The sequence below is a fragment of the Phocoena sinus genome, chromosome 5, assembly GCF_008692025.1.
Source record: "Phocoena sinus isolate mPhoSin1 chromosome 5, mPhoSin1.pri, whole genome shotgun sequence".
NCBI classification, from domain to species: domain Eukaryota; kingdom Metazoa; phylum Chordata; class Mammalia; order Artiodactyla; family Phocoenidae; genus Phocoena; species Phocoena sinus.
This window is the reverse complement of record NC_045767.1, coordinates 19,406,784-19,434,726: the sequence shown is the minus strand read 5'-3', so window position 1 is coordinate 19,434,726 and position 27,943 is coordinate 19,406,784. Positions and strand designations below refer to the sequence as shown.

General features: G+C 33.9%; 1 protein-coding gene across 6 annotated transcripts in view; it reads left to right on the top strand.

The window, feature by feature from the left end:
- Nucleotides 1-27,943, top strand: part of KIAA1109 (KIAA1109 ortholog) — a 209,065-nt gene that overhangs the window by 133,080 nt on the left and 48,042 nt on the right. For 5 of the 6 annotated variants that reach the window (XM_032632288.1, XM_032632285.1, XM_032632284.1 and 2 more), the window contains 12 exons: nucleotides 218-924; nucleotides 1,353-1,598; nucleotides 2,090-2,183; nucleotides 4,311-4,361; nucleotides 8,230-8,436; nucleotides 9,892-10,130; nucleotides 14,811-15,055; nucleotides 17,164-17,269; nucleotides 22,998-23,095; nucleotides 23,852-24,037; nucleotides 25,028-25,196; nucleotides 26,790-27,001. In XM_032632288.1, coding sequence (XP_032488179.1) covers nucleotides 218-924; nucleotides 1,353-1,598; nucleotides 2,090-2,183; nucleotides 4,311-4,361; nucleotides 8,230-8,436; nucleotides 9,892-10,130; nucleotides 14,811-15,055; nucleotides 17,164-17,269; nucleotides 22,998-23,095; nucleotides 23,852-24,037; nucleotides 25,028-25,196; nucleotides 26,790-27,001 — 2,560 coding nt within the window. The remainder of the gene's footprint in view (nucleotides 1-217; nucleotides 925-1,352; nucleotides 1,599-2,089; nucleotides 2,184-4,310; nucleotides 4,362-8,229; nucleotides 8,437-9,891; nucleotides 10,131-14,810; nucleotides 15,056-17,163; nucleotides 17,270-22,997; nucleotides 23,096-23,851; nucleotides 24,038-25,027; nucleotides 25,197-26,789; nucleotides 27,002-27,943) is intronic. The other variant, XM_032632287.1, reaches the window with a different exon arrangement.

The following is a 27,943-nucleotide window of genomic DNA, read 5'->3' as shown; positions in this document are numbered from 1 at the left end:
ATAGAGTAAGATCAAGAAGGAAGACTTAAGGCCCAGTTTCCAACTTATGAAAAAGTTGGAAAAACTTATTCTACTTGATCTCTTACTTAAAATCAGTTAAATGGCTTATTCTTCACCTTGGAGATTATTTTGCTAACAAGTTAATAAAGATTGTGTGGTTCTGGGAAAAAAGAAATAAAACCTTGTCATTTTCTTTTTTCATTTTTTCCATTTTTAGGCAAGGCCATGTGAATCTTCCTCCACTTGAGTTCAAACCAGCATTGATGTTGGAAACCTTTAGCATCAGCGCTGTTGTAATGGAAAAGTCTGTGTGCACCCCTCAGAACTCTACCAGTGCTCTTTCTTTTCATGATCTCAACAAGCGTTATTACAATACCTTTCACTGCAACTTTACTATTTCCTGTCAGTCAATAAGCCAGCATGTAGATATGGCTTTAGTTCGTCTTATTCATCAATTTAGTACGATGATAGATGACATCAAAGCGACTCAGACTGACATTAAACTTAGCAGATATACAGCTGGGTCAGCTTCTCCAACGCCTACCTTCAAAACCAGGAAACATCGGGATTTTCGCTCCTCTGACTTCAGCCGCAGTTCTAGAGGAAGTCTTAATGGTGGCAATAGAGTAAATAATGCAAAGAACAAACGGACCAACAATGAGAACAACAAAAAGGAGTCTCGAAACAAAAATTCCTTAGGAAGGTCTGAAAGAAGAACTTCAAAAGTGTCTAGGAAAGGTTCAAAAGACGTGGTGGATCATATGACTATCCATATGGATGACTCTGACTCAATTACAGTGTCAGAACAAAGTGAGCCTTCAGCTGAGTGCTGGCAGAATATGTATAAACTGCTTAACTTCTATTCACTTATCTCTGATCCAACAGGAATACTGGAAAAATCTTCAGAAACATTTGGACCAGCAGGTAATGGCTATTTTCACATTTAAAAAATTTTCTGTTTAGAATATCAATAATACTAAAAAAGACAAGTTTATTCATCATGTTTTCTTAATGTTATAATTGGATCATTGAAATGCACAGAAATTGGCAGTCACCCAAGGAGAGAAAATAGTGATGGCGATCAGATATTCTGCTACCCCTTTTTCCCATCCTTCCTAACCCTTACACAGTGTGCTCCTAAAGAATTCACACAGACCTGCTTTCAAACACCTGACTGTACTATTTATTTTCAAATATGACCATGGGAAAATGTTGAAAAATTTAAGAAATCATTTTGGTGGGGAAGAGGACAAAGAGAGCCAGTTTGGAATGTGCAGGAAAGAAAGGGCAGTTGATGTCCTTCCATTTTGCAGTTTTCACGTCTAAACCTATATATTTCTGTTCACTTAAAGGAGTCCGGAGCCCTACAGAGCCAACGTGTAAAGTTGTGTTTGAGAATGAACAAGACAGGAACAGTTTGACTAGGACGCAGAGGAAGCGCAGCGTGGCAACTGCTGAGCCTCAGCACGTCACTCTAATAGTATTTGGGGTTGGCATGGTGAGCCGCACGCACCTGGAGGCCGACATCGGTGGGCTAACCATGGAGTCAGAGCTGAAGAGGATCCACGGCAGTTTCACACTGAAGGAAAAAATGAAAGGCAGGTGACATTCTAACCCTGGGGCGCGTTTTTTCTGAAGAAAGCCAGTGCCATGTCTCACAAATTCCTACTTGGCAATTTTTCTTCAGAGAATGGAACTTCCCGTTTATATGGATCAAGAGTGCTCATGTATATAGTTTCTTTTTCTTATTCTTAACGTTTTTAAAATTCTTGTGCCAAGTTTTACTTCTGAGATTTAAAATGTCCTTAGGCTGTTTAATGTCATTAGGCTCTTTAGTGCATGAATAGCATGTTAAACTACATATTCAGCATCATTCCAGTTTTGACGTATAATACATATGTATATGTGAATGCATAGAAATAAAAACCTTCAAGGAAATTTTTTAAAAAGTCGTTTGGAAATAGTTTAAATTTCATTGTACCTTTAAAGTTATCTTTTGTCATTGAACGTATTATGAATAAAATGACATTTTAATATGAAGTGCCACTCTATTTCCAGAATTCATACACTTTTTTTTTCACATTTTAAGATGTTCTACATCAAAAGATGACTGAGACATGTGCCACTGCTCATATTGGTGGGGTCAATATTGTGCTGCTTGAAGGGATTACACCAAATATACAGTAAGTGTGGTGTTTTTTTACTATTCTCTTAAACTTGTTTGTTATAGTTTGACAGGAAACTTAAAATTCATTGGATGAATCCCGTACCTACTAAGTTTTGAGATTTATATTACTTAATGTTGCCAGACACTGTGATTCTGTCACTAAGAACATCACAAATGAAAATGTTCTCAGAAAACTTATTTCTTCTCTGAAATTGGCCTACTGCCACCCCTCCACCCTGAAAAACGGACTCCTGGGACATGTTAAGATTGTGTGACAGGAAAGATGATTACAGTACAAATTTCAGTTAAACATATGAGATGCAGAAGCTCACATAATTCAAATAGTTAAGTATTTAAAACAAAATTATAGTCAGAGAATATAGACTGTCTCTTGATTTTATCCCAACTAATCATTACCCATATTCATGCTGGGTTTCCAAACTTTATCTTACCATTTTTTCATTTAAAGAATTTAACAATAAAGCCTATGAGACCCTTCTAATAGTATAGGTAAGCTTTCTGTAGTGAGTATACCATTCCATATTGCTTTTCTTTTGACTTTTGCTCTCACCTTTTCTTTATCTGTTCTATTTGTGGAACTGTCCAAAACTGTTCTGATAATGATTACCTTTATACATGATACTTAGATCACTATTTGGTTGTCAATACATTTAACCGTTGACTTTGCTCATACACTTGGGAGTATAAAACTTCATTCCTAACTTCCTTTCAGTGGAGCACTTTTATGCTATAACTACAAAATGTATTTTGATAATTTAGATCAGATTTTGAGGATTTGCTCATTCTTAATATTATAACTAGTTAATGTCCTACTATTGTCCCTTAAAGCATCTATCATGCTAAATACTGACTAAATAGAGGATTTGGTTCAATGCTATAAATATTAAATATTAGTTGTAATTTGACTCATTACAGGTCTATTCATAACATTTCAAACATGGGTAATGTGATGACTGTCTTGGGGAACATAAAATGGATGGATGAAATGGATGTCTAAGTCTTGCTGAGGCAGTTTGGACCTGTATATCTAGAACCAAAGAGTATATTTCATTACAGCTGCCTAAATGGTCCAGATCACATTTCCTAAGCAGTCTTTCTAAAGACCAGGAAATTCCAGTAGTTGTGAGACAAGATCTTTTCTGATCATTCAGTATGGGAGGAGAAGGGTATTATTATGTAATAATTACAGTCTAAAGGAGTTATCTATCATGGACCAGGAGCCTCCTATACATTATTTTATTTAATCCTCACCACAGTCCTGTTAACTGGGGTGTTTTATCCCCACTTTACAGAACAATAAATCGAGATTCAGAAATATCAAAGTGTTTTCCTAAAAGGCTTAAAGTCATACGGTCAGTAAGAAGAGATACCTGAACCTCGGCACCTTCTCCCTCACTATGATGCTACTGCACGAAGTCACCACAGACTTTGGGTTTCATGATTCCTTTGTTGAGTCTAAATTTAAAGTATCATGGTCACTTTGACCTATTCAAAAAAGTACAACAGGGCTTCCCTGGTGGCGCAGTGGTTGAGAGTCCACCTGCCGATGCAGGGGACACGGGTTTGTGCCCCGGTCCGGGAAGATCCCGCATGCCGCGGAGCGGCTGGGCCCGTGAGCCATGGCCGCTGAGCCTGCGCGTCCGGAGCCTGTGCTCCGCAGCGGGAGAGGCCACAACAGTGAGAGGCCCGCGTACCGCAAAAAAAAAAAAAAAAAGTACAACAAATTTCTTTAGATGTCTCGTGGGTTTTATTTACTCTATCCTCTTGAACCAAACATATTTATAAAATTGATTTTTTAAAAAGTATTAGTTGATAATTCTTGCCTTTAAGAAAATCTCAAGCCAAGATCCCTTAACTTTTTCATTAAAAAAATAAAAGTCATTAATTACTGCCAAACTCTAGTAGTGTTAAGACTTTCTGGATTTATTCTTTGGCTTTTCACTTCCAGTTTCAATGAAAAGGAAATGGAATTTTTAAAAAATAGTCGAAAATTTTCTTGAAAATTTTAAAAATGGGAAATAAAAGCTTTCCAAATGATTGCTCATGTTGTCACTAATTTATGCATGAATGTTTATTTGCTTCCTTTTTGTTTTCCTGCTTTCTCTTGAATCTTCATCTGTAGACTGGAGGATTTTCCTACATCTCCTACAAGCACAGCCAAACAAGAGTTTCTGTATGTCATTATTATTCTTTTTCATGGACTTTGTGATTAACATAGTATTGAATAGTTTTAAAGATAAAATATTTAGATTATCTGCATGGCTGTGAAAGTATGTAGTTATTATTTTGTAGCTTTAATATAGATCCTTTTATAGATTAAAGTTTACTGATTTTCAAGGAAAATACACAGGTAAGGACTACCTTTTTGGTAATTCATACATTGTTTTATTGTTGAAAGATTGTAACACTGTAGTTGTGTGTTGCTTTGTGCTTTTTAAAGTCCTGTTACAAACCCTTGTTAACATTTGATGTGATAATAGAAGCTAAAATTTTTAACTTTGCAAATGAGCTTTCACAAATTTTCAAAACTAATTATTAAAACACTAATATATGAAATTATGAATATGAATAATATATGAAATAATAATTCTGTCTTTAAGATGGAGAGAGTTCACTGCTCTATTGTCAGCTTTTATGTATGGCTTTTACTGTGTATCCTTTTGTATTTTGACGGGCTTGATTTGGCCTGTGTATATCTGATATTTTGTGGTAGTGATATATTTAAATACTTGTCACATGAGTCTTACCACCATGACAGTTTAGTATGTTACTTAGGATGGATATTCTCTTTCAACCTTTTCTATAAAATTTCAGTATGCTGAATAAATAGATGAATCTGCATATTTTGTTCCAGGCTGGTAAGATTATCAATACCTGGTGAGATTTGTTTCATTGTGTATTGATAACAGGCCATAGTCAAAACATCATCAATCAGCAACCCTTTGTTGGGATTATCTGTGATCTATGTCACTTCATCAGCCAACTGGAAGTACTAAAAAAGAATAAATGCACTAATATTAAATTAGAAAATTGATTATTTTTGGAAGCCACTCTTCCATATTAATATCATCATTAATAACAACAGGTATAAAAAAATAGCTAATTCCACTTTAGTAGTTGTAGTAGCTGGAGAAGATTTATTGTTTCTCTCTTTTTTATCACTGAGTTCTCTGGATGTATAATAAAAAAAAAATCAATACTGTATGACTTTAGAGAGGATACTATTTAATGGCTGAAGATCACATCTTTATCCACTCAACTAATTAGGTTATTAGGTTGCATATTATGGCCTGCACACTGTGTTAGGTTTCAGAGATGGAACAGTAAGCAAGTGAGAGGTAGTTCCTGTCATAATATCACTTATAGGACCACTCCCTCCTTTTTTAGGCCTTCCTGCTGAGAGAGTTAACACGTAAGGTACAATTGCCAAATGGGAAAGAAAGCTCCAATGATTTTTAATAGTTAACTGAATTACACGTGATCCCAACACTCTCTGTCCACATTGTAAAGATTTCCAGGCAAAACTGAACTGAGGCAGGCAGCATGGGTCAGGGTACATAAATTAGTTTACCTCCTTTTCCTGCCTTTAAAGTCTGGGCCTGCAAGATCAAGGAGGTGGGGTAGGGGTGGAGATAGAGTAGCGATAATGAGGCCCCAAAGTAAATCCTCAAACTCTCAACCGGCACTACAAGGATGGCTGGCCTACTTTAAAGGCCCTGTGGCCTGGACACGGGAAGAAAAAGAAGATGTGGAAAAGTCCTTGCCTGATTAGGCACTGTGGTGGTTATAACAGGCTCACAGTGGATCTGCCCTCCCACCACTGCCAATGAATTCTTGAGCCGAGCTTCTTGGTCACTTGCCGTGAACTTTTTACATATATGAGGCATGCCTGGCATGCTACAAGTTTTTATAGTCTTCTCTTTAAAAAGACTTTGACCACTTCTTTCCTGTGTAAAAGTCTTATATATGCTACATGTTTTTTGATCTAGATTAAGTGACAGCTCTTTTAAGAATTAAAATAGATAATATATGAATATATAATTATGAACAGATAAATCTGAAATTATGAATAGATAATTCATACTGGCAGCTTGTAAATTGTTTAATTCCTCATTCTGGGTCTCCTTACATCTTTAACATGTACAAGAGTTAATCAGACATCCTCTACAGTGTCTGTCTCAGTTTGATCAGTGTAGGACTATCCTGTTGTCTAGCTCCAAGGTACATTACTCACACTGTAGTCATGGGCATCATTTACATAGCCTACAGTGTGATGGTGCCCTCTGGAGTTGGGCAACACAGAGCCCCTGAAGTCCTTAACATCAAAATTTCCACTGGAAATACCACAGTAGGATCTACAGTAGGAGAGCAGTCAGCCCCATAGCTCTCTATTCTGACATTTGGTGTATAATTGAAAATCAAGGATTGTGTATGTGCTTATATAATCACAAGTAATATTTAAGCAGACTTCTATAGATTATAAAGGTAAAATAGTAAGACAGGTGTAGAATTTCTTGACTGTCATGATAACAAGACTTCTTTGTAAATGTATGCTTAGTTTCATTCAGTAGGTGAATACTGTTCACTACTAGAAAGCCCTTTGCATTTTAGCACCATCTGAGTGTTCTGGCTCATGATGAAATTGAATTTAAAATGGAATCTCATTGATGATAAATAGTAGCTTTATTTATTAAAATAGTTAAGATTCAAAATTCAGGAACTAGTCAGCATCCTAGAATCTATATTCATGCTAGCTAGAACAATTCCATAGATTACTTTTTTCTTTTTCTAGTCAGTGATAGTCTTTGAGAAATAGTTTCCTTTGAAGAAGAAAGCAAATATAGTTCTCTAGTAATCATTTTTGAATTTTGTATAATACCTGGACTTCACTATCTGTAAATAATCAAAACTTCTAATAGAACCACTGTTACGCTTCTCGAGGTTTATTCTAATAGAAGTTAAATGTAATGAATGGATGATTCCTTAGGTCCTTGAGACTGTAAATAAATTCTCGGTGAATCCTCTGTAGCCTAAGTAGAGATAAATGTGTGTGAACTGACATGTAGTTAACATGAAATTTGCATTTTGTGTGTTTTGCTAAATCTGTTGTCAGGCATTCTTTGCTCATTTGAAAGATAACATATATGTTAAAAGCTTTCCTTTTACTACTGGGCCTTTAGTGGTGCAGTTCATTGACATGAACCTTTCCACTGTGTGTGTCAAGACTGCTTCATCATGGCTTTTACATACATGATTTATCACGTGATATCTGTGGAATTCCACAGTTGTATTGAGTCATTCTTCTGCTGTACTTCTTTCTGCTCATTCATTTCACAAAATTCAGTGAGTGTCTACTATGTTTAAAGCACTGTTCTAGGCACTGGAAAGAAAGAACAAGAAATCAAGAAAGACAGTATTTCTATTTTATATCTGTACCAGTAAAGCTTACCAATTTTTAATTAAGTAGTAGTTACTCATTATGAATTGGACTTCTATCATTTCTTTGCTACTCACTGAAAATAAAAATGGAAAATGCAAGTTAAATTTCTTCCTTCTCATTGATTTCTTTTAATATATTGGATGATTGTTAGGTTAGTTTCTTTGGCTGATTAGATTTTAAGAAGTATAGTGAGTGTTTGTTTCTTTTCTTTTAATTTTCACTGTTTGTATTTTCTTAGTGGTTATACAGATGCCTAAAATATGTTGAAGAAAAACGGAGTTCTGAATGGGGAAAAAAATCAAAATGGGATTTTGTGTGTTGTATATGTGTAATATGTCAGTGTATTCTCTTCCATGTAAGCACATACATACATTCTTCTGTAAACTCTTTATTAAACAGAATAATATTCAGTACAAACAGTATAAAATGTATGTCCATATTTTTAGAAAACATTATTTCTTTAGTGTGATTTAAATGCATGAAAAATCTTGTAATTTACTTCATTGAATGATTTAAAAACATTTGTCTTGCTCTCAATATACTTTTTCAGAATTTCTCTTTACTTGGCCATATTTTAATGATCCTCCTTCTCTTTTAATAGAACTGTAGTGAAATGTAGTATTGCCAAGTCCCAAGCCCTCTACAGTGCCCAGAGGGGGTTGAAGACTAACAATGCCGCGGTGTTCAAAGTAGGAGCTATCAGCATCAACATTCCCCAGCACCCTGCCACCTTACACAGCATGATGGTTCGAAGTTCTCACCAGCTATCTAAGCAGATCTCAGATCTCATCAGACAACCTTCTACAGTGTAAGTTATTTATTCAAGATCTGTGATTCTATATAGTATTTCATGTCATTCTTTGCTGTGTTAACAATAGTTTGGAGGAAGACAGAAGGTTACATCTAAGTAGTGACTATTATGGATAGTGGGGCAGGTGAAAAGTAGCTAAACATGATTGTGGGAGAATCGTATTCTGGATATTATTAAAGTACTATGTCACAAATGCAATTGCGAGTCGTTCATATTGCGTCAGTAAAGCTTAAGAGATCCTAGAGATTAGTGGACATTATAACGTGTTACTAATAAAAGGCAAATTCTAGGATTGTAGCAATATTTCTTTACTTTGAACTCACTGAAATTTGTGAGTGCATAGATTTATAAAGTTGCAGTGGCCATTTATGTCCCATGCGTGGTTTTGTGCTGACCTCTATGTGAGATTATTGTACATGGTTCAAGGCTGGATTTGAATATACCATTTAAATATTTTAAAAGGCAGTAAATGGGGCCTTTGCACAGTAACCTTTATTCCCTGGGTCTGCATTGCCAAGCTTTCTTCCTGGTCTCCAAAGTTATAGCTAATTAATAACTAATAAAAATATAAGTAAAAGGTAAAAATTTGTCTTGTTATGTTTCCTTTTTCCTAACCTGTAAGGTAGAAAAACACTAGTGTGTATTTTGACAGTGTCTTAAAGCAGTGATTTTTCCAGTTGTCCTATCTAGATCTTTAATTCTGATGTAATATTAATTCATGTCTGGTTGACTAAGTAGTAATAATTTAAACATGTTTCTCCTGTCTCTGGAATATGGAATCCAGAATGTGTACATGAGCCTTAGTTATAAAATACCCTAAGGAATTTTTCCTTATTAGAATGTATTGGCAGTGGAGTGGAGTAGTTAAAAACAAAAAGACTCTAGAGTCAGATTGACTGAGTTCAAAACTGATTTCACCACTTTCTCGCTATACTTCATTTGTAAAATGGAGATAATGGTACCTAATCAAAGGGTTTTGTGAGATAAATAAATTATATGAAATACACAAAGCAATAAGAATAGTACCTGGCACATAGTAAGCACTCAAATAATTACTGCTGTTGTTGGTGTTGGTGTTATTATTAATAGTGCTAGTAATAGTAATAGTATTAACAATCAACAGTAGAGTGCACAATGGTTAAGTCATGGAATTTGGAATCAGAAAACCTCCAGTTTCACATTAATGATGTGAATGGCCTTGGCAGTGTAACGTTCAGTTTATATTGTTATTACTTCATCTTGTTTACTTTTCTAGATCATCATTTTTCAATGGCTGTTCTGAGGAAGTCTTAATATGACCTGGTATTAGAAAGAAAACATCTGTTCATAGTTTATTTTTGCTCTTTTACATTGAGAATACCAATTTTATACAATTTTTATTTTTATACAATTAAAATTTTATTAGTAGCTGTTCTAATTGTCTTTTTTAAACTTTTTTGTTTTGCTCTATAGCCCACAGCCTGTAAAAGAAGATATTGCAACCCCCCTACCTTCTGAAAAAACCCCAACAAGTGTTAGTCAAACTCCTATTGAAACAAATGAATTTCCTCAGCTACCAGAAGGTTTAGAGAAGAAGCCTATTGTCCTTAAATTCAGCACCATGTTAGATGGTATAGCCATTGGAGCAGCACTTTTACCATCTCTGAAAGCAGAATACAAGATGGGAAGAATGAGAAGTCATGGAATGACAGGTAACATTGAAGTTTGAATTCATTCTTAAAATTTATGACTGGTTTAAGAAATTAGTAATATTTTGGTGAAACAAATTTAGTTTTATAGATTTTTTATGAAAATTTAAATAATTTTAATCAAAACACTTTTAAATTTCATTAACGATGCTTTTCATTCAGTCAAGTAAAAATAGCAATACACTTCCTTGAATGACCAGCATGGACCCTGCTTTCATTTGAACTCTTTAGAGTTATCCACTCTTTAGAAACCATTTCCAACTTAAACTTGAATTGAATACATTTCTACAAGTTGAATACATTTCTACAAGTTGAATACATTTCTACATTGTTAGGTTCTTATAGCCTGAATAACTTGGTTTATTTTCACGTTGAGTACATTTAGCTTAAATCAGAGGTTATTTGACTTCTTCAAAATAGCTACTTTTATAAGATTTTGTGATCCTTATATATCCTCTCCAAAAGCACTTTGCTGTTGTATTTTTATTCTGAAATGTATCATGTATACAAAAGTATATCAGTTACATTCACACAGTTTATAGAACTGTAAACTCACCCACCGATTACACATCCTAAGAATTAAAACATTACCAGTACTTTGAAGGCTCCTTCAATGAATATTATTACTATCAGATAATAGTCCCCATGAGTGCTTGGTTAATAATCACTATCATGAATTTTGTGTTATCCATTCCTTTGCTTTTCTTTATAGTTTTATTACATAGACATATACTTATAAATGACCAATTTTGTTGTAGCCTGTTTTAAACTTTATTCATGTGCAGTCCCACTAATGTATATTTTTTTTTTTTTTTTTTTTTTTGCGGTACGCGGGCCTCCCACCGTTGTGGCCTCTCCCGTTGCGGAGCACAGGCTCCCGACGCGCAAGCTCAGCGGCCGTGGCTCACGGGCCCAGCCGCTCCGCGGCATGTGGGATCTTCCCGGACCGGGGCACGAACCCGTGTCCCCTGCATCGGCAGGCGGACTCTCAATCACTGCGCCACCGGGGAAGCCCCACTAATGTATATTTTAACTTGGAATTTTTTTGTTGCACATTTTCTTTGATTTATTTATATTCATCCATGTATCTTTGGTTCATTCATTTTTCAGTGAAATATAGTAGTCCGTTAAGTGGTTATATCATAATTTATTTATCTATTCTGCTATTGATGGACCTTTGCCTCATTCTATTTTTTTGCTATTACATTTGTTCTCATACACATCTTCTGGTACATATGTGCAAGAGTTTCTCAAGGATATGTACTTAGGAGTGATACAGCTAGATTATAGGGTAAATGCATCTTCAACTTTACTAGGAAATATAAAACTGTTTTCCTTAGTGTTTGTGTCCACCAGTTTTTAACCTCCTATCAGTACTAGATTGGAGTTCCCACTGTTCTGCATCTTTGTCAACACTTGGTATTATCGACTTTAAAATTATTGCTTGTCTGGTAAATGTGGAATGGTATCTCATTGTACTTTAATTTATGTTTCTGTAGTTATTAATGGAGCTGAATTTTTAAATATGATTAAGGGGTCCTTATATGTTTTCTTATATGAAACACCTGTTGATGGTTCTTGTTTGTTTTCTGTCCATTTGACCATTGAGTCATTTGTATTTTTCTTGGTTCACAGAAATTCTTTGTATGTTTTGTATATTTAACCTTTGATGTTATATGTTCAATATATATTGTCACCCAGTCAGAGGCTTATTTCACTTTTTGGTCTTTTGATCAACATATACTCTTAATTTTAATGTAACTGAATTAATATTTTCTTGTTTTATTGTGTATTTTTATGTCTTGAAGAAGACATAAAAATATAAATTTTTATGTCCTTCTGTTCCCAGGATCATGAGAAGATTCTCTCATATTTACTGTTAAACATTTTGAAGTTTTGCTTTTCACATTTAAGTTCCTAATCTGTAAGGAATTGACTGGTTTTTTCTTTAGTTTGGTATGGAGTAGTATGCATAACCAGTTATTTCAGCATGATTTATTGACTAATCTGTTCTTTTTCTCAGTGATAGATAATCCAACTTTATCATCTGTTAAGTGTTTATGTATATGGGGGTCTATTTCAGAGATCTCTATTGTGCCTCAGTGGCGTGTTTGCACCAGTGTCATACTGATACTTGACTTTTCCTTTTTTTAGAAGTTGTCCTGGTTATTTTTGTTTATTTGCTCCTTCAGATACATTTTAGAATCAGTTTGCCAAGTTCCCTGAAAAAGCCTGTTTGGATTATTTTAGAAATTGAGTTGAATCTATAGATTTACTTGGGGGAGAACTAAAAATATTGATTTTGAGAACTGACATAGTATTTAACCTTCTTATTCCTGCATATGTCTGTTTCTCTGTTTCTTTAGATCTTCTTCAATGTTTTTCTATAAAGTTTAAAATTTTTCAACTTAAGGTTTTTGTTTATCTGTTGCAAGATATGTTTATTTACTTAGATACCTAGACACCTTATGTTATTGTTGTTATTACAAATGGTATATTTTATAAATAGCACTTTAAACCAGTGGTGGTATGTACAAATGCACTTGATGTTAATCTTATACTCAGCAACCATATTAAGCTATTTTTATTATTGCTAATAAGATTCTGTGGAGTTTCCTAAGTAGATATTCATACCATGTGCAAATAATACTTTTGTTTCTTCCTTTCCAGTCTTTATGCCTTTTTATTTTTCTTATCTTACTATGTCTCTACTACCAAGTTCAGTAAAAGGAGTACTGTTGGCATCCTTGTTTTACTCATATTTTTTAAGGGAATTAATATTTCACCAGTGAATATGATGTTTGCTGTAGGCTTTTGCTGGGTTATTTTTATCAGGTCAAGATAAGTTACTTTTATTCCTCGTGTGCTAAGAGTTTATATGAATGATCAGCAAATACTTATTATTGGATACTTTTTTCTGCATCTGTTGAAATTAAAATATTTTTTCTCCTTTATTTTATTAACATGATAAATTACATTAATAATTTTAAAAACACATACATATATGTGAATACATACATACATGTATGTATTTTTGTATGTATGTGTTTATTTCTGCCCTCTAGCATTTTAGGTTTTCTTTATTGAGAGGGATTTTTCTGAACATCTTTTCTTATCAGAAACAGAAGCACTTTAAAGTGAATTTCCATATTTTGCAGTCAGAAGTGTTGGGCCTTCAGGTATTGGGCTAAATGGCTCTTCTTGTCTGTTTATTCAGGGCATCCATGAAATAGAAGAGCCAAAAGAAGCAGCAGATCAAAAGCCAAATAGTCAGTTTGGAACTAGGAAGATATGAATATTTAGGAGCAAAGAAAACATATTGTCAGATATCTAGTCAGATAACAACCCATAATTCTCCTTGCAATAAAGGAAAGGGACAAAAACAGTAGAAAAAAAAAAGGCTATACTAGTGATAAGGGATGACCTGAGGCCTAGTATTACTTCAGTCTGTGTTTTTATTTGGTAATGTTGGTGGTAGTAATAGTAGTGGTAGCTACTGTGGAGGGCAGCCCGCACCCCTTGCAGCCTGCAAGCCATAGTCAATGACTCTGCGTGGTGAGTAAGAGGAGATCAGAGCAGTTGTGACCTATCTGGCCTTTCACGGTTGCACCAGTTGGTGAGAGAGCGTGTTTCTGTTTATGGATAACTCATTCCAAGTATAAACGTTACTGTATAGTGAGTGACTATAGTGAATGTGACATATAGGAGGTGACCTTTAATTAGTATGTGGAAGAAAGAGAATTATTTCTGGCACAATCGAGAATACTAGGAATATATAATAAATTTTAAATGTAGGCAAAATAGGCTGTTTAATGTTTGAGTGGAGAGAATTGCTTATGTACAGAACAGTATCAGTAGATTTGATTGGTTGGAAAGGAACATGCACATATACATTAGACAGTATATGTAATAGGCAATAATAGATCTTGATTTTAACAAAGTTTCTGCTATGCCTTAATGCCCTCAATAAATAGTTGGAGAAATATAGCCTGAATAAATAGTACAGGTTGTGTATTTATAATTGTTTGAACAACTACATGCCAAATTGTTGATTTAAGTGTTTAGAACCAACAGTAAACTAAAACTCAGACCATATTCTTATTTGGAGTATGGTCCCATTATTATTGTTAAGGTCAAAGATACATGTTCTGTAAAATTTTATACTCGACGAATGTTTTCATTGAGTATAATTTAGTTGGTTTGACAATTTCACTGTTTCCTTCCATACTGAGTCAGGATCAAGAGGCAAGTTATCAACTGCTAACTATTCTCTGTGAATAAAACACTGTGCGGATTGCTGTTGTTTTGTTTTGTTTTACACTTTAATTTCTCTTGTTTTAACTCTTTCATAATAAAGGCAGTTTCTTTTCTACCTTATGTGAAATAAAGAGAACATTTACGGGTGTTTCTCTAGCACCTAACACAATGCTGGGCACCTAGTAGGCTTAATAAATGATATTTGCTGGCTTAATAATACTGGCTGATGCTTTATAGTAACCATACATATATTTAAAGATGGGAAATATTTTATAAGCAAATTTAAAATATCCTTCTCATATCTTTCAACATAGGTTTGGAAAATGCATACTTTTTTTTATAGACACCATTTGTTGAACAAAGTAAGGAATGAATGAGTGAATGAGCACCTGAACAACAAACAGTAACTTTCCTTATTTCTTACAGGTGCACAGACCAGATTCACATTTGAGCTGCCAAATCACAGATTGCGTTTTACTTCAAAAGTTTCTGCCACAGATATGTCAACCATTCCTCCTTCTGCCAGTCTTAACCTTCCTCCTGTTACTATGTCAGGGAAATATATAATGGAAGAGCATGATAGTTATTCAGACCAGGTGTGGAGTATAGACGAACTGCCTTCTAAACAAGGGTACTATTTACAGGGAAATTATCTACGTTGTGTGGCAGAAGTAAGTTCACTTTTTAATTTTCTTACTCTTTGTAATTTAGGAGCCTTCAAATTTTAGTTGTACCAAAGTATGTAGTGATCAAAGAAAATCATCAAATCATTTATTCCTACAGAATTTTTTACTCTGTTTGGTGTGTGTGTGTGTGTTTACGTACACATGTGTATGTGTCTCTCTCCTTATAGTTTTATTTAAACATGCTTTTTTTTCTTGTTTTAATCATCTTTGAATTCATATTTATTATATTGGGTTTCACATGCATCTCTACAATATTTTCATGATTCATTTGATTATAAAAACGCTAAGCGTATCTAACATTTGTCAGGTGCTTCATATTCATTGACTTGTACAATCCTTAAATCAATCCTTTGAGGTAGATGTTTTATTCTCATTTTACAAGTAAAGAAACTGAGCCGTTAGAGAGGTTACATGATTCATCCAGGTATACATACTTATTAACAATATAAAGGTCATACAGAGATAAAATAATTACAAGCAGATTCACAGACTAGTTTCTTTACTAAGGGAATTTGAAAGCCAGCATACATGATTCCATCATTATATTTTCCCTTTATATCTGTACAATTATCACAAGTTTAATAAGCATTTGGATATGTTTTCATTTGATTTGTGGTAAGTAGGCCATTTGTTATCATCCTAATGTGTTATAGTAGAAAATCAAATTTAGAGAGATTAAATAACTTTCCCTATGTCTCCCAACTATCAAATGAGAGATGTAGGAGTCACACAGTGTGCTCGTCCCTCAGCTTGCTTTGTCAGTTTGTCAGAAACAATTGCAACCTTATCAAAAACCAATTTGCCAACTCTTTGTTTTATAAATTTTATTCTCTAGAATCTGAAGGATCTATAAGAATGCTCTTTGGCATCTTTCTAGAAATATTACAGCTAAGTAGGATATATTTAAGTCTGGTTTACCTTCTTTAGACTCTGCTTGTCCTAGAACTTCTCGTGTCCAAGATGCTAGAAGTCAAATATTTATTTACTAAACGGTGGATTATAAAGCATATTTCATTTGTGCTTTCTACACTGAAAAATAAGTGTTCCAGACTGTAGTTTAGCAATACTGTTATTAATGATTCATTTGACAGAAAATAAAACAAATCAAATGCAGTATATTGCATAGTTCCTTACTAATATTAGCTATTATAAAGGTATAAAGTTTGTAATTGGGGCAGAACACCATCCCAGATTTACTAAGAATGCAGTTAATTACAAACATTTGGAAGAATCTAAAGTTGCATCTCTCTGAGAGTTGCCCATTTAACGATGGCCTAAAATAGACACACGTGAAAATCATCTTTGCCCATTTGATACTACTATATATAAAATAAAAGTGCCCAGTGAAACTTAGACTAAGAAAAGACTACTACATCTCTTTTGCTGTTAACTTTGATCAAAATATGGACACTATCAGAGTGACAAATGCTGAAGTATTTGCCTTACTCATAAGGATGTTTCGATTCATCGTTAATATAAAACTCAACTCCAGTTAGGGCCGGCTTTCTATTTAATCTGTTTATTAACTAATTCTTGCCAGAAATTTTGGGCTTTATACTAATCATGGGACATGTATTATAGTAAAGCTGACTTTAGTATATCTGATTTGCTAATTTGCTCAAATGTAGCTTCATGAGAGCCATAATTTTGTTATTTTTATTCACAGCTGTATCGTTAGCACCTAATGCAGATGGTCAATAAATATTTGAATGAGTAAATACATTTTCTTTCACTTATACTGGTCCATCTTTCTAACTCTACAACAGTGGTCATTAAAAATAAATATTACTCTACATAAAATTTCAATTTTGCAATCAGCAAGTTACATAGAGTATAATTTTTATTCATTTTCAAAAGATTTCTCATACCTTATTGGCTACTGTTATTTTAAAATATGGGGGGAATGGCTCATAACAATGTCAGGCCAGTAGAGTATTGCGGAATCTGAGTATTTTTAACCCTTCTTCAGTATTTTCGTTTCAAATAGCATGTAGATAATTGTTTTTCCTCAGAGTTTGGCATGACTTATGTGAGATGTATTTTAAACTAATATAGTCAGTATGTTAATCTAGTATTCTGATTTTGTTTGGCAGGTTGGTTCCTTCGAACATAATCTCACAACTGATCTTCTAAACCACTTGGTATTTGTACAGAAAGTGTTCATGAAGGAAGTTAATGAAGTAATACAAAAAGTTTCTGGTAAGATGATTTGATACTTATAGTGCAGAACATACAGCAGGTTTTTATTCTCATTGGCTATATGATGGTCATGTACCAGTGGTATGAGTATCGATCCTATCATTTAGATGAAATTGTTGAGTAACTCCCTAAAAATTCTGCATTCCTTTTTTTTTTTTTTTTGCGGTATGCGGTATGGGCCTCTCACTGTTGTGGCCTCTCCCATTGCGGAGCACAGGCTCCGGACGCGCAGCCTCGGCGGCCACGGCTCATGGGCCCAGCCGCTCCGTGGCATGTGGGATCTTCCCAGATGGGAGCACAAACCCGTGTCTCCTGCATCGGCAGGCGGACTCTCAACCACTGCGCCACCAGGGAAGCCCCTCTGTATTCCTTTTATGGCTTTCTCACCTACAGATTGTTTTGCTTATTACTTTTGTCATATGTAATATATGCATTTACAATTTATAAATTAAACAAAGGTCCCTTATGCTTCCCTTCCAAAAAGAAAAAGCTTAGTGTGTGTCTGTTAACTAAACTAATCTTAATCATTTGGGAACAAAATTTAGATCAGTGTTAAGATTTCGATTTTAATCTGTATCAGATGGTGACAGTATGCTGGCCACATGGTAAATTGTCTATAGCAATCCTTATTATATTTTTGCTATTCCTCAAGATCAGATTATAAGTGAGCTTCTTAATCACTATTTTATATTTTAACCAGAAATATATGTTTGATTTAAACAATTAATTGAAGGTAAAGTATTAAGAGGCATTAGGGTGGTAAACAAGTTGACTGTATAACATTCTTGAGGCTGAATATTTCAGTATGCATATAATCATGTTAAAATAGTAGTTAAGCCTCATCTATAAATTGGCATCAAGAGGAGATTCCTCCATGTTGATGGATAAATTCATTCATTTTACAAATTTATTAAGTATCTAGATAGTACATTATAATTGTGATGAGTTCTCTGAATGACAAGAAGAAGGTGCTATGTCTGTGTCAAAGGAGAAACTAACGTAGTCTAAGGAATCAGAAAAGGCTTCACAGAGGAAGTCACATTCAAAACCTCACAAGTGAAGCCTCATTTGGCAAGAAAGGAGAAGTAGAGAAGATTCAGGCAGAGCTTATGGACCAGTATTTGATAAGGCCCTGAAGGAGGACAGAACATGGATTAGGGAATTAAATTATGTAGCAGCTGTGTGAGCAAGAGATTTTCCTGGTTCTCATGGGTTGGTTCTGGTTGTATCTGAGGTCAGGAAGCTACTTAATGATCACATTGAAGAAGCCTAGCAGAGCTATAGAATTTTACAGGTTAATATAAAAATCAGATCAATTGGTAGTCTTGGAATTTTTCTAAAAATGATTGAATACAAACCATTAAGGGAGGGATGAATATGTAGCAGACGCCCCTTCTGCCACTGAAGGTGTCTCTACTTGGAGACCATATAGAAGTTTTAATGTGGCCCATTTACCTGGTTGATATCACATTAGAACATTGTCTATAATGTGAAAGTAAAGAATATTTCAAGTTGGTAAATTTTTATGAGTTTTAAAGAGTATTTTCAGGACTGCTATTGCTAAATATGTATAACTAAAAAACAGACTTTTCCATGAACTAATCTTGTATCTTACGGTAAAAAGCTAGGATTATAGAGTTCCTCGTATTAGTCTGGTACTGTAAGCTGTTAAAGTGGTTTTGATGAAAAACAAAGGCTTTTCTTAACCTTTGAATTACATTCAGTTAGGAGTTATAAGTAAAGTGTATCCCTATGTCTATGAATAATGAACTGGAAAATAATACTGGAAATTAATGTTCTAACCATGAAGACTTGCTAATCACTGTGAAGAATAGAGAAATCAGATAATGATGCCAAAGTCATTTAGTGGCTAGATCTGCTCCCTGAACCATTCCTTCCTGACTGTAGAGACAGCATGAACCCTAGGAAAATAGCTGAAATGTAAATCACATATCATCCAGCTGGCCCAGGGCCTCATGGAGCACAGATGTTCCCTTATCTTTTTCGAAACCAGAGAATGTAACAGATTATTGAGAGGGAATACTTAGAATCCCTGTGGCCACATTTCTTAGTATTCTCATCTCTATATTGCTTCCCTACTCTCCCATAATCTTCATGATTATTTTCCTTATTTGTTTCTTAAACTTTTTCCTCATGCTTTTCCTTCACGTTACATTTAGCTTTGGGACATTTTCTATTGCATAGGAATACTCATGTTCACAATCATCATCAAGTTTGTTAGGAAAATTCTTTTTTGAAGAATCAATTCTTATAATCTTATTGCCCATGGATTGCCTGGGTTTCAGAAAGGTGTAGATAAGCACTGACTTAGTAAAGAGAAGAGGTCTATTTTTGAGTATGTACAGCCATTTATATGTAATGAGAAATATATATATAGTGAGGTTACCTTCTTACAGTTGGACCAGGTCTATATTTAATTCATAACAAGGTAAAAACTGTGGAGTTAATGTGACTAATAGTGTCTCTGATATTTCTATAAACTAAAAGTATTATGTAATACATTTTGTAAGAGGCAGAGCTTGTCTTTTAAATTAAAAAAATTTTTTTTCTGAAACTATGTAAAAGATATTCAGGATAGTGATAGATGAACAAAACAAATAGCCTTTTTTAAAAATCAACTTTATTCTTTAGAGCAGTTTTAGGTTCACGGCAAAATTGAGGGCAAGGTACAGAGATTTCCCAGATACCCTCTGCCTTCAGTAATGCATAGCCTCCCCCATTATCAAAGTCCCCCATTAGAGTGGTACGTTTGTTACAACTGACAAACCTACACTGACACACCATTATCACCAAAAGCCCATAGTTTACATTAGGATTCACTCTTGGCATTGTACATTCGGTGGGTTTGAACAAATGTGTAATGACGTGTATCCATCATTATAATATCCTACAGAGTAAGAGTAGTTCCACTGCCCTAAAAATCCTCTGTTCTTTGCCTATTTATTCCTCCCTTGGTTGCTTCCAGGTTTTGGCCATTATGAATTAAGGTGCTATAAACATCCATATGCAGGTTTCTGTGTGGACATAAGTTTTCGTCTCCTTTTGGTAACTGCCAAGGTGCAAGGTTGCTGGATCATATGGATCATATAAAAGTATGTTTAGTTTTATAGGAAACTGCCAAACTGTCTTCCAAAGTGACTGTACCAGTTTGCATTCCCACCAGAAATGAATGAAAGTTCCTTTTACTCCACATCCCCCCAGCATTTTGTGTTGTTTGTCACTGTTCTAGATTTTGAATATTCTGATGGGTGTGCAGTGGTATCTTACTGTGGTTTTAATTTGCATTTCCCTGATTACATGATGTGAAGCACCTTTTCAAATGTGCTTATTTGCCATCTGTATATCTTCTTTGGTGAGGTGTTTATTAAAATGTTTGGCCCAGTTTTAATCAGGTTGTTTTCTTATTGTAGAGTTTAAGAGCTCTTTGCATATTTTGGATAATGGTCCTTTACAAATGTATCTTTTGGAAATATTTTCTCCCAGTTGTGGCTTGTCTTGTTATTCTCTTGACACTCTTCTCAGAGCAGAAGTTTTTAATTTTAATAAAGTCTAGCTTGGGACTTCCCTGGTGGTCTAGTGGTTAAGACTCCATGCTTCCAGTGCAAGGGGTGCAAGTTTGATCCCTGATTGGGGGACTAAGATCCCTCATTCTGTGTGGTGTGACCAAAAAAAATTAAAATTAAAATAAAAAATGTTTAAGAAGTCTAATTTATCAATTCTTTCTTTCATGGATCATGCCTTTGGTGTTGTATCCAAAAAGTCATTGTCATACAGAAGGTCATTAAGGTTTTCTCCTTTGTTATCTTATATGATTTTTGTAGTTTTGTGTTTTACCTTTAGGCCTGTGATCCATTATGAGTTAATTTTTGTGACAGGTTTAAGGTCTATATCTAGATGTATTTTTTTGCATGTATTTTTTTGTATTCTAGCAACATATGTTGAAAAGACTGTATCTTTGCTCCATTGTATTGCTTTTGCTCAATTGTATTGCCTTTGCTCATTTGTCAAAGATTAGTTGATTATATTTATGTGGATCTATTTTTGGGCTCTCCCTTCTGTTCCATGGATCTTTTTGTCTGTTATTTCACCAGTACCACACTGTCCTGATTAGCTTGTAGTCTTGAAGTCAGGTAGTTTAAGTCTTCTAGTTTTGGTCTTCTCCTTCAATATTTTATTGGCTATTCTTGGTATTTTGTCCCTTCACGTACACCTTAGAATGAGTTTGTCGATATCCACAAAATAACTTGGTAGGATTTTGGCTGGGGTTGCATTGAATCTAGAGAGCAAGTTGGGAAGAACTGACATTATCAGAGTTTTGTAGGTTTTCTCATGTAGCTCTTGTATATATATTGTTAATTTACACTTAAGTATCTTATTTTTTGTGGTGCTAATGTAAATAGTATTGTGTTTTTAATTTCACATTCCACTGTTTATTGCCGGTATATAGGAAAGTGACTGACCTTTGTATATTATTAACCTTGTATCCTGCAGTCTTGCTATAATCACCTATTGGTTCCAGGAACTTCTACATAGATGATCAGATCATTTGTGAACAGAGACAGTTTTATTTCTTCCTTCCCAATCTGTATATCTTTTTTTTTCCCTTTTCTTGTCTTGTTGCATTAGCTAGGACTTCTTGTATGATGTTGAAAAGAAGTGGTAAGAGTGGACATCCTTGGTTTGTACCTTATCTTAGTGAGGAAACTAAGAGCTGTTCACTGTTAAGGATCATACTAGCTGTAGGTTTTTTTGTAGATATTCTCTATTGAGTTGAGGAAGTTCTCTGCTCCTAGTTTACTGAGAATCTTTACTATCAATAGGTGTTGGTTTTTGTCAAATGCTTTTTCTGCATCCTGTAATATGATAATGTGATTTTTCTTCTTTAGCCTGTTGATGTGATGAATTACATTAATTGGTTACCTACTAGGAAAAAACTTCCCATCCCACTTATATTTGCTCCCTGGGATGATGCTAAATTCAATATACATAGAAAAAGATGAATCATTTTAAGATAGAATATTTGAAAGGTAAGCATACAGAAAAGTTTTTACAATAAGGAAAGGAGAAGTGGAGATAGAAGTTGGATTTTAAAATATTAGAACATTATTTCCTGAATGCCACAGTGCCTGGGCAACAAATGGTCTATTAATAGGAACTTTATCCCCAGGGTCCTCTGCCCGCATTTTGTTTTCATGTATAGGCCAAACGTTTATTGTCACACTCTTAATTATTACCTTATTTTTTATTTCTCCACCTTTATTTTTTCTTCCATTCTTTTTTGTTTATGACACACAAATATAAATGACAAAGGTCACATTTTTGGTTGAAGAAATTATTTCATTGTACTGTTTTTCCCTCAAATATATTTTCTCAGGTGTATAATCATGTTTGGTGTAATTATAGGTATAATGTCTTAATTTAGTCCTTATAAAATTTTTTTTTTCTGGCTGCACCGTGCAGCTTGTGGGATCTTAGTTCTAGTCCTTATAAAATGCTCTTAATAAATATCTACATATGCAGTACTGTCCCTTCTTATAATATCTGCCTCAGTGAAATGTGACATAGCTAAAGTTCCCTGTTAAAGATTGAGTTAATGATCAGGAAAAAGAACATATTGTGTGTGTGTGTGTTTTTAAGCACACAAAGTAGTTACTATTTTCCTTTTAAAGAAATTGCCTCAAACCTTCAATTATTTAACCTCTTTCAGGTGGGGAGCAACCTATTCCTCTTTGGAATGAACATGATGGAACAGCAGATGGAGATAAGCCTAAAATTCTACTCTATTCCCTGAACTTGCAGTTTAAGGTAACATAAATAATAATATAATAATGATTCTTTAAGAAGGATTTTTCTACTTAATTAATGTATGCTTGTAGAAAATCCATATGATATATGAGTATGCCAAATAGAAAGTAAAACTGAAGTATAACCCTGTCCGTGCATAGAAGAAGCTTTAACAATTGAATATCCTTTAGGACGTTTTCCTATTTGTATTTTTATATATGTATATATTTCTGCATTTTTAAAAACCTTGAATACCTTTCCATGTCAGAACATTTAGATCCACTTTATCTTTTTGAACAGCTGTGCTATATATTATACAGTTGTAACAATTTAACTACTTCCTTCAGATGAACCTTTTGACTTTTTTTCTAATTATTGCTGTTATAAATTACTCTGTAAGAAATATTTTCTACAGTTGTCCAGTTAAAATAATACCTTAATAGAAACGTTATTTCCAATATTTACGATATTAGTGTTCTTAAAAATAAAAATCATTCTTACCAAACAGTTATTTACTTGTAATTAATGTATTTAACACATGAACAGTCTATATTTTAAATGCAGAATACTGGAATAAAATTTAATAGCTAAAAAAGTTCCTACTGACATGAGAAATTAAAGGATGTTGCCAGTTTTATTAGTTCATCAGGCATCCTATGTGTGTTTAAAAACATGGCTGTTTTATTTATCATATATTGAAAGATTTCATTTGTGTGTTCATTTGTGTACATTGTTGATTTAAGATTCTTTTTTTCCTCCAAACATATAATCTGCTAGGGCATTCAAGTAACGGCCACAACTCCCTCAATGAGAGCTGTGAGATTTGAAACTGGATTGATTGAACTGGAACTTTCAAACCGACTTCAAACCAAAGCTTCACCAGGAAGTAGCAGCTATCTGAAACTGTTTGGTAAATGCCAAGTGGATTTAAATCTGGCATTAGGACAAATTGTTAAACATCAGGTGAGTGCTGAATATGTTGATATTAAAACTCTGGCTTTCAAACTTTGCACATCAGTTTAAACTACTTTAAGTATTACTATACTTTAAAAAGTATTGAGTTGAAGTTCGTAAAATCTGATTGTAAATTCTAATAAAAAATCATTTAAGAAGGCCCTTATAATTTTACCTTGGTATTTCATTGAGTATATTGGTGGTATATTGTTCAGTGCAAATGCAATCACATGAAACTTGAATCTAGTATCTTCATAAATATTCGTTTATAATTTCTCTTGATTTTGTTAAACAGTATTTTTTATTTCAACACTTTGTACTAACATTGGTCAATCTTTAAAATGTTACTAAGTTTCTTAGCTGTCCTGTTTGATAATGGCAAATTTTGCATGCTATAATATTAAACATGTAAAGTTTTAAAAAAATGTGTATATATACGACAGTAAATCAGATTCTGTTGTATAAAAATTAACTTTCACAGCTCATCAGGGAATTATACTATTATTTTTTCTAAAAATTATTATGTAGATTTAACCTTTTTCCTTCTTTAGTTTGAAGATTAAAAGAATACCAGTCACTTTTCAAAACTGAGTGGCTATATTAAAGATTATGTGGGGGAATAAATGAACAAAAATTTCACGTCATCTCTAGAAAAACAGTAATTTTTTCAAATAGAAACACAGTTTGAGAGGAGAGAGGATCTGATTATCTTGAAACATTTAATACATTGCCATTGAGGCTATGGCCCTAATCCTGGCTTTTGTATGAATTTTATGTATGACTTCCTATTTATTTCTTATATACCCATCCATATTGTATATTAATTTCAAGTGTTTATGGTACAGAGTATCAGGAATTTATCATTGACAAATGAAATAGAGAAAAATGTACTGTAGTTCTTTTAGTGAACGATACCATTAATGGTGTTAAAACTTCTAATTTTTTAAATTAAAATATTTTCCATTATTTGATTTTATTGAGCTTTTAATTTTATTTTAGGTTTATGAGGAAGCTGGTTCTGATTTTCATCAGGTTGCCTATTTTAAAACTAGAATTGGGTTAAGAAATGCCCTGCGAGAAGAAATCAGTGGTTCTTCAGATAGGGAAGCTGTGCTTATTACCCTGAATAGACCAATTGTTTATGCACAGCCTGTGGCCTTTGATAGAGGTAAGATGAAGTCTATCAATACTGTCTTGTTAGATTTAGAAATGTTTTGGTAATGCTAGAAAAAATCATCTGTAGTTTACCAGTTTAAATGCTTGACAGCTAAATGTCTCTTAAATTTGAAATGTGAGCATCCAAAAAAAATTTCTTGCTTCCTACTATCAGTTTTTGGAGTTACTTTACTTTTTAAAGTTATTTGCTTTTTACATGGATCTATAGGAATGTCTGATTCAGAATTTTAAATTTTTTGGCTTGGATAACTATTGCACCCAATTGTCTTAGCACTGTCTTTATTCATTTATTCTATAAACATTTATTGTTTACTGTCTAGAAGTGGAATACAAATATGGAAAACAGGATCTCTGCCCTCAAGGAACTCTCAGTTCAGTGGGAAAGAGAATAAAGTAGACTACAGAGTAGATATATATATATATATATATATATATATATACACACACACACACACACACACACACACACACGCACACTTCTTTTTTTTCCCCTTATATCTGAGGGTGTCTCTCACTTTCTCTGTGCTTCTCAGAGGAGAAACTAAATTTTCAGATTCAACTTGGAGTTAGGAGTTCACCAAGGAGACAGGAAATGAAAGCTTGTCCTATTTACCTCTGTATCTGAAGGCCTAGAACAGTCCCAGGCATGTAGTTAAGAACTAAATAAAGATTTGCCAAGTGAGAAAGAACATGAATGAATATATATGAGCACAGAGGTCTAAGAAAATACAGCAGCCACTTTTATAAAAGAAAATAATGGGAAATAAGGCTGAACGATAGATAGGATCTAATTAATGTGTCTTGGGCAAATAGGAATTGTATTTTAGAAGTAATGAAGAACCATTTATGAAGCCATAAAAGATTTAAATCAGTGGTGGGCATTGGCTGGTGGTAAGATCAGTTTGTTAGAAGACTGCCCTTACCATTTTATTTTGCTAAATCTGGTGCACATTTTTTTTTTCATTTCTCATCTTACCAACTTTTGATAAACTTTCAACAACTCCTTAAAGTACTTTCTACTCTTTGTGTCCATGACATAACACCTGCTTTTCCTTCTACTTCTCTGGCCCCTTCATCTTTCTCTCTCTTTAGACTCCTCCTTGTATATACTGCATTAAATGATGGTTTACCTTAAGTTTCATTCTTGTTACAAACTCAAATGTCTTTGACTTCTCTCTCTAAATCACACTTTATTAATGTATACTCCCAATATTACATACCTCTCCTTCAAGAATTTTTAACTGTTGTAACAGAAAGCTGTATATGGTCAGGGTCCATGTGTGTTTTCGTTTGTTATTCCATGCCAATGCCTAGCATATATAGTAGGCATTTCACAACTAATTCATTGAATGAATGAATGGACCTGAATTTTCTTCTTTTGCCACTTTGCAGTCGCCTGCTTTCTGCTTTTTTCATTTCTCAAGTTGACTGTATCCTCTTAGATCCTTTCAAATTCTAATGCTACAATTTTCTGGGAGTAATTTTTATTAATCAACAGGATTTTGCAGCTCTAGAGGTTTACTTGCCATATAGCTTTACAGTTTTTATTTTAATTTTCCTTCTGCCCTGTCTTAATTATCAAAAGCTGTGCTGTTTTGGCTGAATTATAAGGCTGCCTATGACAATTGGAATGAACAACGAATGGCTTTACATAAAGATATTCATATGGCTACAAAGGAAGTGGTAGATATGTTGCCTGGTATCCAGCAAACGTCAGCCCAGGCGTTTGGGACTCTCTTCCTCCAGCTCACTGTGAATGATCTGGGAATTTGCCTGCCTATCACAAATACTGCACAGGTATAAAAAATCGAATCACAGTCCAAGATTAAGAGCCAGACATTTCTAGAAACCATTTTTATGTGTATAGAGTATAACAGTAAGCTTTTCAGGATAACAGTTTATAATTTGAGTTTAGTAGATAGCAATTAAGATTAAACTCCTTCAACCATTATTTATCCACAGTGTATTAAATATCAATTTCATGAGACTTTTCTCTGAAGCATTCTGATATGCCTCATAATAGTAATGAGATTGACACCCATCTAATAAATCTTAATTTTTACCTTGGAAAATAAGCAGCTTAGTTTTCAAAATTTTTTATTTGTTTTGTATTTAGCCAAGACATCTTTGGCATACACTTGATAATAAAATAGAAACAAAGGATATTTAAGGATGCTATATAATAATGTTTAATAACTTTATCTAAAACAGGGTAGGGAATTTCAAAATTCTTTTAAACTATAATATTTAATGGTAACAAAACTTCCAAGTTATGTGTACTGGATAAAGCAAAAATGTACTCTTTGTGATTTAGGACCAGTTCTCAGGAATACATATCTGCATGCACATGTGTGTGAGGGAAAAGGCTATGAACCCCCTGTTAGGCTAAGAAGTTACAGTTATAACAAACACAGAGGTCTACATTTTACTGTTATAATTTATCTTAGCCTGTAACCAGTTGTTGAATGAATTTATCTTTAAGTATTTTGTCTGGCAAAACAGTGTTAAGAAAAACTCTGAGTTGAGGATTGGCAACGTGGTATGTTTGTGCTTCAGGAGTTGAAAAATGATAATATTTTAATGGCATGATGGACAGAGCTCAGGAAGGCCTTACACACCAGGGATGGTTGTCAAAATGAAAATGTTCCCCACAAACTAAAAGGCTTGAGATGAAAAGAACAGATATTTAGCCTTTCGCAAGTTTAGTTTAAAAAAATGCACATGGCAGTGTGTTTCACA